We start from the raw sequence: 18977 nt of genomic DNA on the forward strand, positions 1-18977 counted from the left end.
AGCTGGATCTGAAGTATGTAGATGAACTGATCTGCCATTGTGGATGATTCCATAGCCTTCCTTAAGCCTCAGTCAGAGATCATCTGGCTTTCCCAATTACTAGGGAAATCTGCATTTCCCAACTGGTTGGTGAGTGGCTGCTGGCTGTTGCAAGGTGACAATGGTCATAACGAAGGTGTTGTGATTGTTTTGATCACTAGCAGGCTGCCACAGTCACCTGTAATTTGCATGAAATATGTCGATTTGTCCGTCAGCATTTGACATTTATGTTGTGTGCTGTCGTGCAACTGAAAAGTAAAGCATATACTGTTGTAAATGTTGTGCCTTGAAAGTGAACTTTCATCATTTCTGGTTTGTGCTGCATTTTTCAGAGTTTCACTAGGACTTGGCAAGTAGTTTGCAAGTGTCTTCACTTCACAGTCACATGGAGGTTTTTGGTGCAGCACCATATACCTCTCTGCGACCAATTTCACGCTAGCAAACACTCACCAACTATCAGAAGGGTCACTGATCAGCTTCTAATACTGTTTAACTAAGACCTTAACTCGCTGCTTTACCAATTTTTCCCCCAAGTTAATTTCAAAACTAGTGACGTACCTAATATTTGGAAACAATCTCTGTCCACTCCTGACTCAAAGAGCTGGATCGTGTATCAGTGACAAAGGTCAGATTTATGGGGCCATCAGGTCACTTCAGTTGTTCTCTGCTTACTGTGCTAGCTGGCAGCAGCAGTGTATCAATTGCTAACAGGAGAGCTAACAGCATAGAGGAAGCAAACTGCAAAGGGTCAACAGTTTGAAAGCATTTCGCACTCAACACAACAGCTTTTCTTTTTATGCCTTCAATATTTTTTAACTAATTGCATTGTGGTCAAATCTACACTCACAGTAAGAGCAAGAAATAGAAAAGTAGCAAAACTTTAAAACCAGCATGCAGGAACCAACTAACTCTCACACTCAACTTAAATAATTTAGGTAAATGATGTAAATACTTATTTCAGTAAACTAATATTCTCTGACGCATGTATTTGCTACAAAGTTGAATAAATAGTATTTAAGCCGAGCTTGGTGTTGTCTGATATGGGACCAATGAACTCCTAGACCCTTAAAACAAATATTACGTTATTATCTAGTATTTGCAAATATTATTTCGACGCCTTAGCTTTTGCTAATAGAACCAGTGCATCGCTAATAAAAATGGACATCATGCTACAGACAGAATAAAAACAGTTTTTCACACCACAGACAAATTTGTCCAATGAAAACAGCCTGGAGAATACTGAAGCCTTATTGTACGTGCTTATGTGAACACAAAAATATGGGCCACATGATTTAACACCCGCAGGAGAATTCTTAATGTTATTCAAACGTCTTATATTTACTTAAGAAATATGCTCCTAGGCAGATGCCAAATGTTTACCCTGTGAATGAAGTGACCAGACTGTACATCATACAATGAAAACCACAGAGCGCCATACCAGAGTCTTCTCACTGGTTACACACATGGGCACGCACAGCTGCTAGAGCCATTGGAACTTCAGACAGAGAGCAGGGGCTATTTGCAGACAGCGAGGACAAACATACATTTTATTTTTGCTCCACCACAAGTTCAAACGATATGCTAATGTCTGCTTTTTCCATGAGCCACCTCCTACTAATAAGGCCAAAAAGCACACTATACTTAACTGTGTCAAAATCGATCAAAAAGCCTCCGAGACAAACCGATGCACAATAAATACAGCGGAAGAAGAGGGAGGAGGACAGGGCGAGAAAGAAGACAAACAGAATGAAAGCAAACAGTTTTTCTTCTCACTACACTTTGGTATTTTTGTTTAAGGGTAGATACCAAACAAAAATACTCCTTGAGAACTAAATATATCCAAATATCCAAAATATAAAGTACAGAAACTGTCAAAGATCTTAACTCTAATCCGTTTTATAACAGCTTTGCCAATTTTAGAATATATTTAGCAACTGTATCAAAATAATACCCCATCCACTAGATAACGTCTAATATATTCACAGCACTTTGTCCTCATTACTTAGGCTTGTGTCTATTGTGGCACACACAGAAATGCAAAATGAAAAGTCAAGATGGATTATTCAAGAAGCTCCTCTGCTACAATGATGTAATATTCTCAATATATTAATATAAAACACTACATGGTTCTACACATTCAAACAGTACAAATTGTCATGAAACACACTGGAAAATGTACCTTTTCAAATTCCTCCTCTGACACTATCCTGTTTTTCTTTAGTTAGACCTCGTCTTGCTTTAACAAGGCAGATTTCTCTGTTAAAACAACCTCACCACTAAACTGGGCCTGTATAATTATGATTCACCAATAACGCACAGTGATAAGAACAAATTTGGCCGTACACACATTGTAGGAACCTGATGATTTTGGACCTTTTTTGTATGACCATTTCTAGGACGTAAACAGAGAATGAGGTCAGGTAACACCAATAGAAAAACTGCCTGGTTGGTGAACTAGCCAATGCCTGATCTGATTAATTTAGAGATTTGTTACATCCATATTTGTGAGGCAAAATCTAGAAAAGCTTAGAATTACAGAGCAACAGTTAAAGGTTATTATTGGACCCGTGTTACATAAGAAACACATTGACGACATACAAACATCGAGACAGTTTCCTCTCACTTGTATTGCTGGTGATCTTTAGTGCTGCGAGTCTTTGCCATGAAGCGTTCGGCCAGCTTCTCGAGGTTTCTGGAGTACTCCATCTCAATCTCCGCCTTCTTCCTGAAGAAATCCTGGAGGTCCTGCAGCAGCTGGACCCGCATTTCTGTCTGCTGGTCCAGACATTTCTGCTGCTCCACTAACTGGGCCCTGATCTCTGAAAAGACACAAATTTAAAAAAAAATATATATATATAAATATAAATATATTAGGAGCTACAAACTGAATGAATGAGAAGAAGCCACAGAAACACATATGTGAGGCTGGTACTCATATACTGATGTTTTAGCTTTCTGAGATCTTGTAATAGAGCTAAACTAGCTAAATGATTACATGCAACAGTTATTTCTGCAGTAATCGCATGTATTTACCGGTTAAATTGGCTCTTATTTTGAAAACTACACACTCTTAAATGTTAAAATACGTGAAAAATATCAGTTATGAAGGTGCACAATTTGGCTTAAAACTGGGCATGCAAGCATAAAATGTCTAAAATGTATCGATAGGTAAATGGGACAAATGATCAGCAATGCGAGCAATTACATGATAGTATGTGTGCATAGGAGTGCAACTGATAGGCCCACCATAGCTTATTATCCCTTAGTTATGGGTTTTATGAATGTTTGTAAAGATATGAAGTTGTCGACTGGTCTCAGGTGTTTCATTAAGGCTGAAAATAACTCGAGGATGAATGGAAGATGATTCACGTCATACCGAGGCTACAGCGCAGACCCGTGCATGCACGCGCACACACACAAACACAGATACATGCATTCTCATTGGTGCTCATCAGTGAAAATCCACTTAAGAAGGCAGAGGGACAACACCAGGCATCACATAAACAAGCTGTACATGCAGGCAAATGACCCTCTAAGGTCTTTTCTGAGAAATCACGGTTGTCAGCGTGGCCCTCATTTAAATTTACGTTCTCAACAGGGCAACTGGGAGTGCACACACACACACTTGCATGAAGACACAAATTGTTTCCTCTGTGTGTTCCGTCTCACCACAGCCGTGTATAATGGATTTTACCTAATGGGCGCAGCCTGGTCGGACATCTTCAGCAAAGGAAGCAGATTAATGAGGTGATTTAAAGCCAACACCACTGGAGAGAAGTGTGGAGTGATCCCTAATTCTAAAGGTAGAAAACACTAAGATGTAATGCCTCACAAGTCATTTGTAGTCTGAGCCATTATACAAAAACCAAACCAGCCTGATTGGGTTAAAGATTTAATCATCCTGGGTCATTCAGAAAAAGACGACTACATTTATGGAACTGAATTCAAGGTTTTTATGCCTTTTTTTTTTATATCAGGTCAAATGACCATACCATTTGACATTTTAAAAAAAGTGTTTTCTGTTTTTCTGCTTTTTCTAATAAAAGAATTTGAAAAATTCAATTTCAATAGCAAAACTTCATACATTTCCTTTTCCTTTCAAGCACTATCCCTGGATTTTTCTCATTATTTTCTGATTACTCAGTAGAGAAATCCTTTTCGTGAGCTGTAAGGTGCAGTTACTGACATTATCACTGAGTAGAAACTGTGAACAGAGATCTAAACCCAGATAGCTTTTACCTAAACACATCATAGCAAACCATTGCTTTCCTTTGAGGAGTATTCTTGTGCTTGTGTGAAATGACATCTCATACGATGACATCTACATCATCTCAGCTACAGTGAGAATTTTCCTATATTTATTTACATATTTTTTCTACTTACTTTTGAGTTGCTATTTGCTAGTGTTAGCTAACCATGTATTCACTACTTTTAGCTAACTGGTTAGGCTTCTGTGTTTGTTAAAACTACTGGTCAGTACCCTAGATGGCTGTAGTGAAGAGAAAGCATAAGCACAGCCTGTTAGGAATCAAAGTGAAACTTGTGGATTATGTAATTCTGCCCAGTATTAAATGTACGTCAGACCTGAATCCCACTTTGGCCTCATCTTCATGAAAGTCACAGTGAATCAGTTTCATTTTCATTAGTCATAGTTTAACGTGTATCAGTTCCTGTTGAAAAGGCTTTGTCATACTGCACTGCTGGATCACTATTGAACTACCTGATTTGTTTCGATCGTACTGTCTATGTTTATATATCAGTGTCTGAAATTGTGATTCATTGATGGCTGTTCAGCTTTATAAGGGAGGGAATTTAATCATCTCCTATGCCATGGTCAGTGACCAACTAATAAGCTCATCAGAAAAAGTTTCCTCATGGATCTTTTTAAAAAATAAATAGGACACATCCTTTGAACCACAGAGCAACACAACCCAGACGTCAAGGAGCCACAATGCTGAAATTAATGCTTGGTCAGTGTTTGAATCAGCCAACCTCCTACTTAGTTAATGCAGTCGTTAATACAGAAGTAAAGCATACAAAACGTTGCGATAAGTATTTGATGATACAATCATACGGGAACAAATACTTTGGCAAGGAAGATAAAAGATCCCTAAGAGCCAGAGTCTTAACAGAAATCCATCAATAATTCAATTAATGGCCAATCAGCTGCTGACTCATTTAGACAGCTTCCAGCCAAAGATGGGTGAGAGCTGTCTGTCTGCCTGTGTGCATATGGACACATGCCCATGATGCAGTAATCAATTAGAAAAAGCTCCACTTCATTCATCAACACAAGATATGCTCACCCCATCCTGATAAATTAAACATTTACATTGAGTCTAGAACTGATTGTTTTTGCATTCTCACATAGCATCGACTTCCTTCTGGCACTCATAAGCAAATAAACCACTTTGAAACAGCTGGAACACAGAGATGCTAAATTTAAATCAATGTTTATCACAGTTGTTAAAGTCTTGTGAACCAGAAACAACATTATCGTGGACAGTCTGCAATCGAGAACATCAGGCCATTAAACGAGCTAGCAGGACACCGGTGAGCACTAAGAAAAGGTTTGCTTTTAAATTTGACTTGAGTAAAGTACACCGGGCTTTCTGATGAATGAGTAAACCTTGCAATTTTTCCCATCTCCAAAGGGTGTGCGGATTAAAACAAAGCTACCGTGGCATTGACACAAAGGACTGTACTGGATCATTTAACACAATTACACTCGTGACTGCACACAGAAACTCATTAAATCATTCATTTCGAAGTCAAGTATTGGCCACTAACGCTGTAGCGCCAAAATGGAAATGAATGTTATAAGGCAACCACCTGTCAGACAAGATAATAGGTCGGGCGCTGCCTAAAACTAGGACGTGCTTTGCAAATTGACTTTTTAGTTCTAGAAATTAAACAGTGAAAACGAAGTCACGGAGGCCTATCGTCACAATAAATACAAAAAAAACGTTTCCCCCCCCCCTCAGTTTTGGCCACATGTAGCTGCTGTTTTCCCAACCTACAGAAATATCCTCCAAAACTGCCTTCCAAATGCTGGACACTTTAATATAGGGGTGTCGAACTCCAGGCCTCAAGGGTCGGTGTCCTGCAGGTTTTAGAGCTCACCCTGGGTCAACACACCTGAATCAAATGATTAGTTCATTACCAGCCCCCTGGAGAACTTCAAGACATGTTGAGGAGGTAATTTAGCCATTTAAATCAGCTGTGTTGGATCAAGGATGCATCTAAAACCTGCAGGACACCGACCCTCGAGGCCTGGAGTTCGACACCTCTGCTTTAATAACTACAAAACCAACTGTTGATTTTTCAATTTCAGTTTAGACCAGCCGTCCATCCAGTTCCTAGCAGCTTATCCAATTCAGACTCATATGGACTCATGGCCTTTTCCAGTTGTCATTAGGCAAAAAGCAAGTTACACCTTGAACTTGTCTCTAGTCCATCCAGGGCTAACACAGTGAGACAGACAGCCATGCATGCTCACAGCGACACCTATAGCCAATTTAGAATCACCAGTAAACACAACATGCAAGTCTGTGAACTGAGAGGGTAGGTTAGAAACTGCCCACACAAACATGGGAAGAAAAGGCAAACTCCACATAGAAGGGCCTCAATCAGCTGGTGGGTTCAAACCAGGAATCTACACTGTATGCACAAGTGTGGTAACAGGATGGCATTGTTGCAACAACAGTTTATAAATTTGTCTTTTTCCCCTACTAGATGTGTCACGATCAATAGCAAAGTCAAATCATTTAAGAACCACCGCAACTCAGCTGCAAAGTGGCACACAACATAAAGTTATAGAGCAGGGTCACCGAGTGCTGAGGCGCCTTGTGCACACAAGTCACTGACTTAGTAAATGCATGAGAAATATACAGTGATGGCTGCAAGAATAGCCAGCTGTAACCAGTTGTTTATGTGCCCGGATCACATCGGAGTATATGAACTTGTCCATTTATACAGATACTAAACTGCAGTGTCACACAGGACAATGAAACTGTGTCTCAAAACCAAAATAGCTATCAGTGTTTAAACTTCAGGAAACCAAACAGAACAAAGCAGAGTAAAGTATTTGCAAAGTAACAGAATGAGTGACAGGAAAGCTTGCTCACCACTTGCAATTTTTCATGTTCATGCACCATTTAGAGGGCACAAACTCGAGTTATGATTTTCCATTTATTATAAAAAGGGAGAAAGTTATCTAACCCCATGTGTAAATATTAGAAAGGAAAAACGAATTTACTTTGGTGTTTGAGGTCAGTCTTCCTTTGATCATACTGATGCTTTATCTGAAACCCATACTAAGGGCAGCATCTGCTGTCTGACTCACTTCTTAAAAAGCTAACACGACCAACAGAGGCCGTCACTTGGGACTTTGAAGGCTTTAAAAATCAAGCCACTCCAAAGTTTTTCTCAAGCTGGAACCATCTTATTGCGGCGGCGAGTGCTGATCTATTATTACATGCTGCATTCCTTTCTGCCACTCTGAGCTCATCTGTATGGTAAACATGTGTGGAGGTCTGTGTGTGTCTGCGCGGTGTTACATCAAAGCCTGTGATGCACTGCACCCTAACACACGCACAACTGTGATAGACAGACTGAAATGAGAGCACCCGTGTTATATCTTAAATTCTGCTAAAGAAAACAGAAATGCGCAGTGTAACACCGTCGTCCTATTCCTCCTGCAAAGCTACGTAGCCTGCAGAATGATAGCATAGCCTGTAAACATGTCGGCAACAAATCCAGCTCACCGATGGACACCCAGTCAGTGTTACCCAGAATGCACATGGTTCTGATATGGACAATGAGAGAATGCGATTTGCTCTTTGTGGTGATCAGTAGGACCAAGGCCGCATTGTTTCTGAGCTGGATGCTATCCAATTGCTCCTTTGGAGAGCACATCACATACTTCACATAACCCCATTCATGGCGACAAATATGTCCAAAGTTGCAGTTCAGAATGGCTGATCTGATTTGCCAGATAGGCTTGTTCTATTGTCAAAGAAAGTGCCTTGTAAGCAGGATGGCTACTGACCCACAGTGTTGACCCTCTGAGAGAGAAACTGGGCTCCGGTAAAAAACAACTCGGCTACTGTCAGAGGGCTCGAGAGATAACTTTTCCTCTCCCTCAACAACATGCTCTCCCATGATGCTGCCAATTAACTCTGTTATGAATCAATCTGCCTGAAATACATCTGTTACTTATAATGAGTGCAACATTGTACTCTTCCGTGGGAACTATAAAAGACTTTAGACTCTCAGAGAGTTTCTACAGTTGCTCCAAGTTGATTACAGTTTCCACAAGCAGCTATCTGGGACATGCTGTACCACATCAGTCCCACTGCTGCATTTCCACATGCAGACTGGCTCATCAGCAGCACCTGAAATAGCGGCTAAGGCCTGGGGAGGGACTATAAAGGAGCGTGCCCAACCTTACCATCTGCTTCAGATCTAGGGTTATGGGAGAGGGGGAGTTGTCCATGCCTCTTCTAGAGGCTGGATACAAGACAGGATAAATAGCATCAAACGTAATTACAAAATTGCTGATCAGCTTTTAACAGAGAAAAGGTTTTTAATTATAACTGGAATGGGATCACGTTCTAGAAAAACTCGCCTATGTCACTTATTCTCTCACATTTGGATAATCCTACAAAGGCGTGCTGCTATATTTAACTGTAGCAGTGCTATCATTCATGTTGCTGCTGTCTTGATAAACGCACACCAAGACACAAAAGCAGTTCTATCCAAGCAATTAGATCCATAAAAGATCTAAACCACATCTTGCTTGTCCAGATACTCATTTACATTACTGCCTATGAAGAAGGCCCTGCTGTTATATATTAATGTGCCAGAAAAACAGAAAATCCTTGATGTGAAAAAGCAACTCGAACCATGTGATAGGGGCATGTTGAAATTAGATATTAAAAAGGGAGATGAAAGGTTGGGATCGTGGACATGTGCGGGTAGTTTTTTTTAGCGCAGGCGTGCAACAAGAATGCAAAGCAAAAAATAAAATAAATAATTACTATAGTTGTAGCTACCTAACTGTTACCTTCTCTCACTCACAGCACTCATGCACAGTGAATCTTCACCAACACTGCTGTTGGAAAATCAAACCCACGCTCAGGGTGTGGGTGACCCACCGGTCACTTGATCCACGTTAGAGTCTTTAGAAGTTTTCCAAATGGGAGAGATTTCCACATTTTACATTATTGCTCATCAGGACAGCGTTAGATGCAGTGCACCTAAAAAAAAACCTGTCAGTCACTATATCTGCTGAGGTCATGTAGTAACTTGAGAATTGACTCCATTAGCCTGGGGAAACCACTAAAATTCATAGTTTGCTTGGTATGCCTGACCAGCCCTTCTGTCCTACATCTGGACAAACAGCTGGATTATGTTACTGTGTTATCTCAGATTACATCACTACCCAGACTGCATTACTAATATGTAAGCCTTCTCTACTTGTATCATATATCCTGTGTGTCTGATAAAATAAAATAAAAATAATCAAAGGGCAGCCAAGCAGTTTTTTTTTGAATGAAATAAAGCTGTGAGGGACACAGCTTTAACTTGAGGAGTATTCAGGTTGGTCTTAAGTCAGAGGGACTTGCCAAAGAGGCTGAATGGATTCCCTCCGCTTACTTAAAGCACAGCCAAATTACACATAACACACTGGCAGCTCTGCTAAAGGGTTTTATCTCAAAATATTGTAGATCTGGCAACAAGGTCCACATTACAACATCTGACTGACATGTTAACAGCTTCCAAAACCGCAGAGAGGCTTCCAGTGCAAGTACTGTAGGCTACTGTGATCCAGAGAACGGCTGCTAAATTAGAATGAAAGAGAGCCTATAATTCTCCGATTCTTTCAAACACTCAGATCAAAACTAGATCCTTTGACATATTCTGTGATTGAGCAGGAACTGTCTTCAACTCACCAGAGGTACATTTTAAAGAAGCTTCTTCCTTTTTCACAGTGGCAGCAGTGACCAACAAACCAGCTACTTTTCTTGATAACTCCTACCCACACACTCACCCACACGCACATAGAAACAGGAAATGCAGTAGTAACTGTGCTGTGAATTCTTGTGTTTCCTCTTGGGTCTAGGATTATTGTGAGCAGCAGACTCAAAGAGTTCAGGTTCCTTCCTGCACTCTAGTTTTTTTTACAGTCTGGCTCAGAAACTGCTCAGTCATGGTGGATAACTCTCTGCACTGTTCAACCAAAACACACTCTAGCGGTTAAAAACCAATCTTAAGCTAGACGATTCTAACTGCACGAAACAAAGGCTTCAATCTACGTCAAGTCCATTCAACAAGGTAATATTTAAAATGTATAATTTCAATAACAGAAATCTAATAATCTATGCTAATTAGATTCAGCTTAGCTAAGTGGCTCATAAGTCAAAAGGCACCGTTGCTAAGGCAACACCCTGACACACCAAAGGCTTACAGCAGGCAGGCATGAGATCAATCACTTTACGGTGGCCTTCGAGGACCATCATTATGATCCAAATAAAATAAGAGTGCAAGGAGCCGAACGCTGGATGAAGTGAGCCCGTTTTAGAGCCTGAGCTGTTTGTTCAGCTGCTGTTTAACATCTAGACACACTGTTTGATCTGGATACCAGTCTGGTGTGTTGGTGCGTCAGACGAAAGTGTGGTGTTTTGTGCTCGAGAATGCGTTGTTTAACAATGGACTGCAATGGCAAGCCAGAGTGACAACGAAAGCTTCAAATAATCGTGGAAAAATATGACATCACCAGCATAGAATAAGCTAACTCTGTGAGGAATAAAGTAGGCTAAACTGTGAGCTCTAGCATGACCCAAGCCTGATATGACTGCCACCTTAAACAGGCCTACTGTTAAGTCTAGAGGTAACATGTGAAGAAAAACTCGTATCAAGTCATAGTACCATAATAATAAAAGCTCTTTTTTCCTTCTTTATAGTTCAAATGTCTACCCTCTCTTACCCAAATGCCCATTTCATAACATCTGGCAGAGCCCGTTATATGTCCTAACATCTGACTTGTCACTTCTGGATGTGAAACTTGCCTTAGTGTCGAGTTTTAAATCTCTTTGTAAACGATGTTTTATCATAAAACTTTATGCTTAACTAAATATAGTTATTCCAATTTATTAAACATATTTTATGGTATCTGAAGTTGTGCTTCTTATTAATCTTCAAGATGGATTTTTACTAATGACTCTTGTTATGTCTGTCTACTATAGCTATGTTAAATAAAATTGCACGGTGCCACTAACTACCCAACTCTCTGGAGCCAGTGGCACAATTAAAAAGAAAATGATTATAGTTTAACTTAGTCTGAAAAATGTGTGCAAATTTATTCGGCTGACATAAGACATAGACCTCTATACTGCAGAAGCTATTTGAAAGGCATTTTCTTTTATACCACCGAAGTCCTTTGTCCAACTGCTGTGGATCAGAGCACACTGCACTCTGCAAAGAGGCAAACGACAAACTTTTCAGAGGCACCTTTCAAGTCTGTGGGGGGGATAACTATCTGATATTCAAAACTTCTCTGTGCTCTATGCCAAACCCAAGTTCCCACTGACACATGCTTTGACATGACCTGTTAAACTAAAGCAAGAAAGTAGACAAGTAAGAAAAAAGGGATGGTGTGGCTTAACGTCAGAAAAATAAGAATCTGTAAGGAAAACAATCTCTTTCAGAACGATGGCATGACCAAACTGCTCACTGCTGCCCTAAAGGAACCGGTGTGGGCTCTTTTGTGTCAAAAAATGAACTACAGTGGGGCAAAAAAGTATTTAGTCAGCCACCGATTGTGCAAGTTCCCCCACCTAAAATGATGACAGAGGTCAGTAATTTGCACCAGAGGTACACTTCAACTGTGAGAGACAGAATGTGAAAAAAAAATCCATGAATCCACATGGTAGGATTTGTAAAGAATTTATTCGTAAATCAGGGTGGAAAATAAGTATTTGGTCAATAACAAAAATACAACTCAATACTTTGTAACATAACCTTTGTTGGCAATAACAGAGGTCAAACGTTTACTATAGGTCTTTACCAGGTTTGCACACACAGTAGCTGGTATTTTGGCCCATTCCTCCATGCAGATCTTCTCGAGAGCAGTGATGTTTTGGGGCTGTCGCCGAGCAACACGGACTTTCAACTCCCGCCACAGATTTTCTATGGGGTTGAGGTCTGGAGACTGGCTAGGCCACTCCAGGACTTTCAAATGCTTCTTACGGAGCCACTCCTTTGTTGCCCGGGCGGTGTGTTTTGGATCATTGTCATGTTGGAAGACCCAGCCTCGTTTCATCTTCAAAGTTCTCACTGATGGAAGGTGGTTTTGGCTCAAAATCTCACGATACATGGCCCCATTCATTCTGTCCTTAACACAGATCAGTCGTCCTGTCCCCTTGGCAGGAAAACAGCCCCATAGCATGATGTTTCCACCCCCATGCTTCACAGTAGGTATGGTGTTCTTGGGATGCAACTCAGTATTCTTCTTCCTCCAAACACGACGAGTTGAGTTTATACCAAAAAGTTCTACTTTGGTTTCATCTGACCACATGACATTCTCCCAATCCTCTGCTGTATCATCCATGTGCTCTCTGGCAAACTTCAGACGGGCCTGGACATGCACTGGCTTCAGCAGCGGAACACGTCTGGCACTGCGGGATTTGATTCCCTGCCGTTGTAGTGTGTTACTGATGGTGACCTTTGTTACTTTGGTCCCAGCTCTCTGCAGGTCATTCACCAGGTCCCCCCGTGTGGTTCTGGGATCTTTGCTCACCGTTCTCATGATCATTTTGACCCCACGGGATGAGATCTTGCGTGGAGCCCCAGATCGAGGGAGATTATCAGTGGTCTTGTATGTCTTCCATTTTCTGATGATTGCTCCCACAGTTGATTTTTTCACACCAAGCTGCTTGTCTATTGTAGATTCACTCTTCCCAGTCTGGTGCAGGTCTACAATACTTTTCCTGGTGTCCTTCGAAAGCTCTTTGGTCTTGGCCATGGCGGAGTTTGGAGTCTGACTGTTTGAGGCTGTGGACAGGTGTCTTTTATACAGATGATGAGTTCAAACAGGTGCCATTCATACAGGTAACGAGTGGGGGACAGAAAAGCTTCTTACAGAAGACGTTACAGGTCTGTGAGAGCCAGAGATTTTCCTTGTTTGAGGTGACCAAATACTTATTTTCCACCCTGATTTACGAATAAATTCTTTACAAATCCTACCATGTGGATTCATGGATTTTTTTTTCACATTCTGTCTCTCACAGTTGAAGTGTACCTCTGGTGCAAATTACTGACCTCTGTCATCATTTTAAGTGGGGGAACTTGCACAATCGGTGGCTGACTAAATACTTTTTTGCCCCACTGTATGTAAATATTCTGTACATACTGAAAAAAGCTAATTTTAATTCAAAAAGAATACTGCGCTGAACACCAAATTTCGATATGTCTAAAGTTTGAACTTTTTACCTTTTGCCAAGATAAAAAAAAATAGTCCAACTCCTCACCTTGCATCTGGCATGTCTTAGTGCCTTTGTCTGGACATATTAGTGGAGGTAGAGCTAAAGGGGCTAAAGCTCATATGTCAATGCAAACAGTCATTTTTAACAAAGCAGCCCTTAGGGGGGAAAGAAAAAAAAACTTGGCTGGGCATGCCTACAAGTCTTACAGTTGGGATGTTTGTTTGGGGTAACAATAGTATGAAAATTGTGCGGTTGGACAGCTGAAGAGGGTGCAGCATGAGAAACATCTGGAACGGATGCGCACAAGCTTTCATCTGCTGGAGTATTTACTCTAAATCACAGTAAACAAATGGAAACTGTAGCACGCTAGTAAAGACTTTAATGACACAATGTCTGTAAGATGAACCTAAAGAATGGCAGGGCAGTTATGTGGCCTACAGTGTTGAAGGAGGGATTGTTTTTAGGAGATTTCCCTCTCTTGGGCCTCAAGGAGGTGGGAAAGGGAGAGAAAAGGAGAGCAGGGATTTGTACCTGTGTGGGCTTTGGACAATTACACTGCAGGTATAGAGACAAAGCTACAGAGAGATTTTCAGTGGGAGAGATGACGCACTGAAGACATTGAATATAATAAATGAATTACTAATTTGTAAAAGTACGTTTGCTCACGTTGTATGTATCATCAACTAAAACATTCATCCTTTGATCAGTAAAATGTTACATAGGTGGCATTTTAGTTTCTAACATTATCGCCAACGTTACTGTCGACCTTTAAGTGGACCTTCCTCGATTGCATGAATGTTTGTCTTAACACTATCGACCTGTTCGCCTGCCTCTGTTGTCCATCTGCTTTTTCATAGTTTGTTTTGTTTCAGATGATTTACATAGCTGGCTTCCAAAGCCATCTGTCCTCCTGTGTTTCTTTCTGTCCAGCTGTCTATTCACCCACTGTGTTTGTACATTCTGTTTCCCTTTCAGAAATCTTTCAAAAAAAAAAAAAAAATCCTGAAATTTAACTAAAAACCAAGAGAAGGAAAGAGCCATTCCTTCATCGTTTGTACAGTACACACTGAAAAGCAAAGAAAAATGATCTTCCCCTGCTCGGTTTCCCATCTGCCCTTCCTCCTTCCCTCCCCTTGCTCTACCACAAAAAACAGCACCTTGCAGGATGTGCGGTTTCTGGGCCTTTGATAGGGTTAAGCCGGCAGTGGAACTGGAGGGGCCGAGGAGGAACAACCCTCCTATTCAAGACTAGGCCTGTAATTTCATCGGGAAGGACATGTGCTGCAAGCCTACTGGTGAGACGGAGGGAATAAAAGAAACTGAGAAGGGAAGACAACGTAGTATAAGGCCAGTAAAATAAAAATACTGCAAAGGGGGCAGAGGGCTTAGCAAGCTCTTAAACATTAAAGGGGAAAAAAGGCATGCTATTGTTATAGTGCAAATCTAACAACCTATAAGAACACACTCGAATAATCCACTGCCACCATACCGGTAACAGACACCACAGGGACACCCCGGAAATCTCAAATTCTTGTCATGATGTTTTTGAGCTGATTTAATAGTTTTCTTTATAATGTATTATGCGAATCCAGAGGCGAGTACAAATAAGACTGCTCCACAACACACACACAAAAAAGACAAATAACAAAAGTAATATAAATTTTACATGTTGCTGTACTTAAATACAAACCAGCACCTCTCCTCTTCCTGCAGTTTAGCTTCTGTGAACCTGACGCCCTACCACTAGCTAGTCTGTACTGTAAAACAAATTGCACATATCTGTTGCCATATTTTTAATTTACCTGAAAATGAGTAAGCTTTTTGTCTTCCTAATGCTCATCTTGTCTGCTTTGAAATAAATTGGTGTTTAATATCCCCATGCTTACTTTATTCATTTCATTTAAAAACAAACAAACCCTGAAAACACAGATACGTTTGGAGGTATAATGGGCTTTATTTCCTATTCAGATCTTCATAGGTTAAAGTTTGGAAAAGAAAAATAGTTTCAAGGTCAAAGACAATGGATAACATGCTTTATCTGCAAATGAGCAGCTGGCTTAGAAAAAGCACAAGTAAAAGTTTGTACATGCACACACACAAACACATACAGACACACACCATGAAGAAACACACATGTCCATTCAGGCTTTTCTAAAAATACTATTACAAACCCCTCTGTGTCTACACACAGGCAGTATTGATTACTAGGGTAATGCCTTTAAATTAGACTCTAAGTAGCACAGAGCTTCCTTGTGTGCTAACCTTGTGAGTGTCAATAGGGATCTATGAATGTTTTTGTAGCGATGTGCTCTGTGTCTATGTGCCATTTGTCTGCATCTTTCATCTTTTCAGTCGTTCCGTGTGATCAAACGAGAGGCTGTTTGGTTGAAAAGCATGTGCAGGGCATGACTGAGGCTTTATAGTAGGATATTGTTAGTATACTGTATATGAATCCATTCAATTCAATTTTATTTATATAGCGCCAAATCACAACAAAAGTCACCTCAAGGCGCTTCATGGATACAGAGAAAAACCCAACAATCATATGACCCCCTATGAGCAAGCACTTTGGCGACAGTGGGAAGGAAAAACTCCCTTTTAACAGGAAGAAACCTCCGGTAGAACCAGGCTCAGGGAGGGGCGGGGCCATCTGCTGCAACCGGTTGGGGTGAGAGAAGGAAGACAGGATAAGAATACATATATCTCCTTAATGTTCAGTATATGCAATCGTTTGGTTCAGCTGATAACTTCTATATAAGCTGACGTTGTGCAAAAATGCAGTAAAGTATAATTAACTGAATTTGGGGAATCTTGCCAACTACAAGCTCTGGGACGGCAAAGACAGGAAACAGAGACATTGACTCAAAGATTTATCCCTTCACTTTAATCTATATTTATGATCGAAAATATGATCAAAAAAGTTGGATTTTCTCTCCCCTTACGAAAAAATATTAATCTTTTCCAACTTGGCATTAATTTATCTGACAGGTGAAACAATGCTTTCATTGCCCTGCAAAGTTGATTCTGCTCATGTGGACGAGAGAGACATCAATACAATCCTTTCACTGAGACATCTCCAACCAAGCGTTAACATACTTGCTTCCTTTAAATGTGGAGTCTAATGTCATGTATTGAGTATAAAGTAATTTAAAAGTTGTCTTTCAACTGCACTAAAATAAGGGCAGTACATTTCCCAGAGTGTCAGAGTAATAATGTTGTTATTGAGTCACTGTGAAACTAAGAACATTAAAAAAAGTCTCATTTATTTCATAGAAATACAAATGTTGGCCAAATGAAGCAGAGCTCAGCTAATTTATGTACTAATCTGGAAACTATTTCTACACCGCTTCCCAGGAAGGACAGTTGAATTACAAGTTGTGCCATGATTTCTGTGCACACTGTGGGGCATGGGGAGCAGGGCAGATAGAACATCTGACCTATCGGCATGATGACATCCCATGCATCTGTGCTTCGATTTCCCGAAAGCCAAATCAGTCAGATAAAGTACATTTCATTCTTTAAATACAAGAAACTCGTTTGGGAAGCTCTGCCTTGGTTTGGTGCCATGTTTTGATTACACACTATGCTATACAAGCTAACAAAAGAGTCCCGCAAGTCTACAAGGTTTATCAGTTTATGTAACAATTCAGCAAGTTAGAAAAAAAGAACCCAAGAGGTAGGGCAGTATTTAAAAAATTCGCATTTGTTGCAAGCACCAGAGAAACTTGGATCATGTTACAATTTGCTTCTAAACAGGAACTAAACCTTTTGTGCGCAGTCAAACCACATTAATGTGCTTACTACACAGAAAAGTTCCAATTTTCACACCATCTCAACAAGTATGTTGATACGTGACAATACCAGACCTCACCACTGCCAACCTGTACAGACATGAACCTGGTTTACTGACACCTCAACTCAATCTGAATGTTAGCATCAGGGGCAACTGCTTGACACTGAGCAGTGCAGGTTGGGGGTTAAAGTAATGAGGTGCCTGGATGGGTACACTACAGCTTGTACTTAAGGGTAGATTTCAGGGGCAGGTGGAGGATAGTGTAATAACATTCATGTCACATGTCCGGGCATCTCTACTTAGACTGCTGGCCCTACGATCCAGAACTGGATAAGGGCAGAAGATGGATGGATGGAACCCTCATTTTGGCCTTACTGTGAAAATGTTGCAGCGATAAGATGCAACAAGATTGACAGGATGGTTTGTTCCCCAGGCCCCACACCCACAAAAAGCCAAGAATCTGGCTTGTAGTTGACAGGAAATTTTTATTTGAGGAAATACAGTAGCTACAATAACCACATAAGTGTCTTCTTAACTTTAAACCCATTATAATTAACCCAGCTGATCATGACAGTGAATGAAAACCAAGAAACCAGTTGAAACGCATACTGAAACCAGTTCCCACCAACAGAACACTTTTGGGGGAGGTCTTCCCCGCAGCCACAGTAAAATGCCACAGAATTTTTGCCAAGAGCCAAACTTTAATCTAATCATAATCTAAAAATCAAAGCGATATAATTATGCTGATATGATGCACTTTTTCATTTTCAGCCATATACGCGCACATGTATTTTTAAAGGCTGTTTAAGGGCTGTGAATGAATCATCAGAGCTCCATCTGAAGCCTACAATCATAATCATTTTATCATGAATGATTCAAACATTCCTAGAACTGAGAAAAACAGTAGAACCACATCCTTCAAGCTTGAGCTAACCAAACTGACAGATAAAAAGAAAACACTGAGAATACTTTATACTAGAGGATCTGATTTTTTTTAACACTCGCAGGCTGATGCAACAAAAATGTGTAAGGCTAAACTGCACTGTGAGGGCATGATAATGAGCCTGCTTTGATTCAGATGGCTTCCTGCAGTGGAGCTGAGTTAGGATATTTAAAAGTAGGCACAGATAAATATTTCAAACATATTCCCCATCCTAAATTGTGAAGATCATCACCTGACAAGGAAAAGATTAGAAAGAAAAAGTTGGAATGAGCAAATGTGTTACACCAGCTCATTCCTTCGTGGTATTCAGAAGGTGAATTCAGCGCTGCCACAGCTTTCCTCTCAGGTGTAACATTACAAGAATATTCTTTGATTTTAATTGAAATGTGTTTGTGTGATGTTCAGGACAGCAATTGCGATCATTTTGGTAAATGAATATAATCACTAATAATCAAGCCGATTTTGAGTGAACACCTACAAAACAAGTCACAAACCATCCAGGGGATTACACCACCCCCAGCACCAATGAGTTCTCAGACCACATGCATGAATAAAACTGCCCATGGGCATCTACTGTAGCAGTAATGATGGTTTTGAGTACTTTAGCAAGTGTCTTTTTTATTTATTTAAATCTAAGAGGAAACTGTTAACACTGCACAAGACACAGTCGTGCAGTGTAGTTGTTCATATATTGCCTTCCAACCAGGTGGAGACA

The 18977-nt window shown here is 40.5% G+C and overlaps 1 protein-coding gene across 4 annotated transcripts in view; it reads right to left on the reverse strand.

Annotated features, from left to right (window-relative positions):
• The window catches only part of srgap1a (SLIT-ROBO Rho GTPase activating protein 1a), a 78552-nt gene that overhangs the window by 45851 nt on the left and 13724 nt on the right, over positions 1-18977 (reverse strand). For all 4 annotated transcript variants that reach the window (XM_085359019.1, XM_085359018.1, XM_085359022.1 and 1 more), the window contains exon 2: positions 2663-2858. In XM_085359019.1, the coding sequence (XP_085215145.1) occupies positions 2663-2858 (196 nt within the window). The remainder of the gene's footprint in view (positions 1-2662; positions 2859-18977) is intronic.

The sequence above is a fragment of the Diplotaxodon limnothrissa genome, linkage group LG7 (genome assembly GCF_057381915.1).
Source record: "Diplotaxodon limnothrissa isolate DT_005_m linkage group LG7, D_limnothrissa_male_GT1.1, whole genome shotgun sequence".
Taxonomy (NCBI): domain Eukaryota; kingdom Metazoa; phylum Chordata; class Actinopteri; order Cichliformes; family Cichlidae; genus Diplotaxodon; species Diplotaxodon limnothrissa.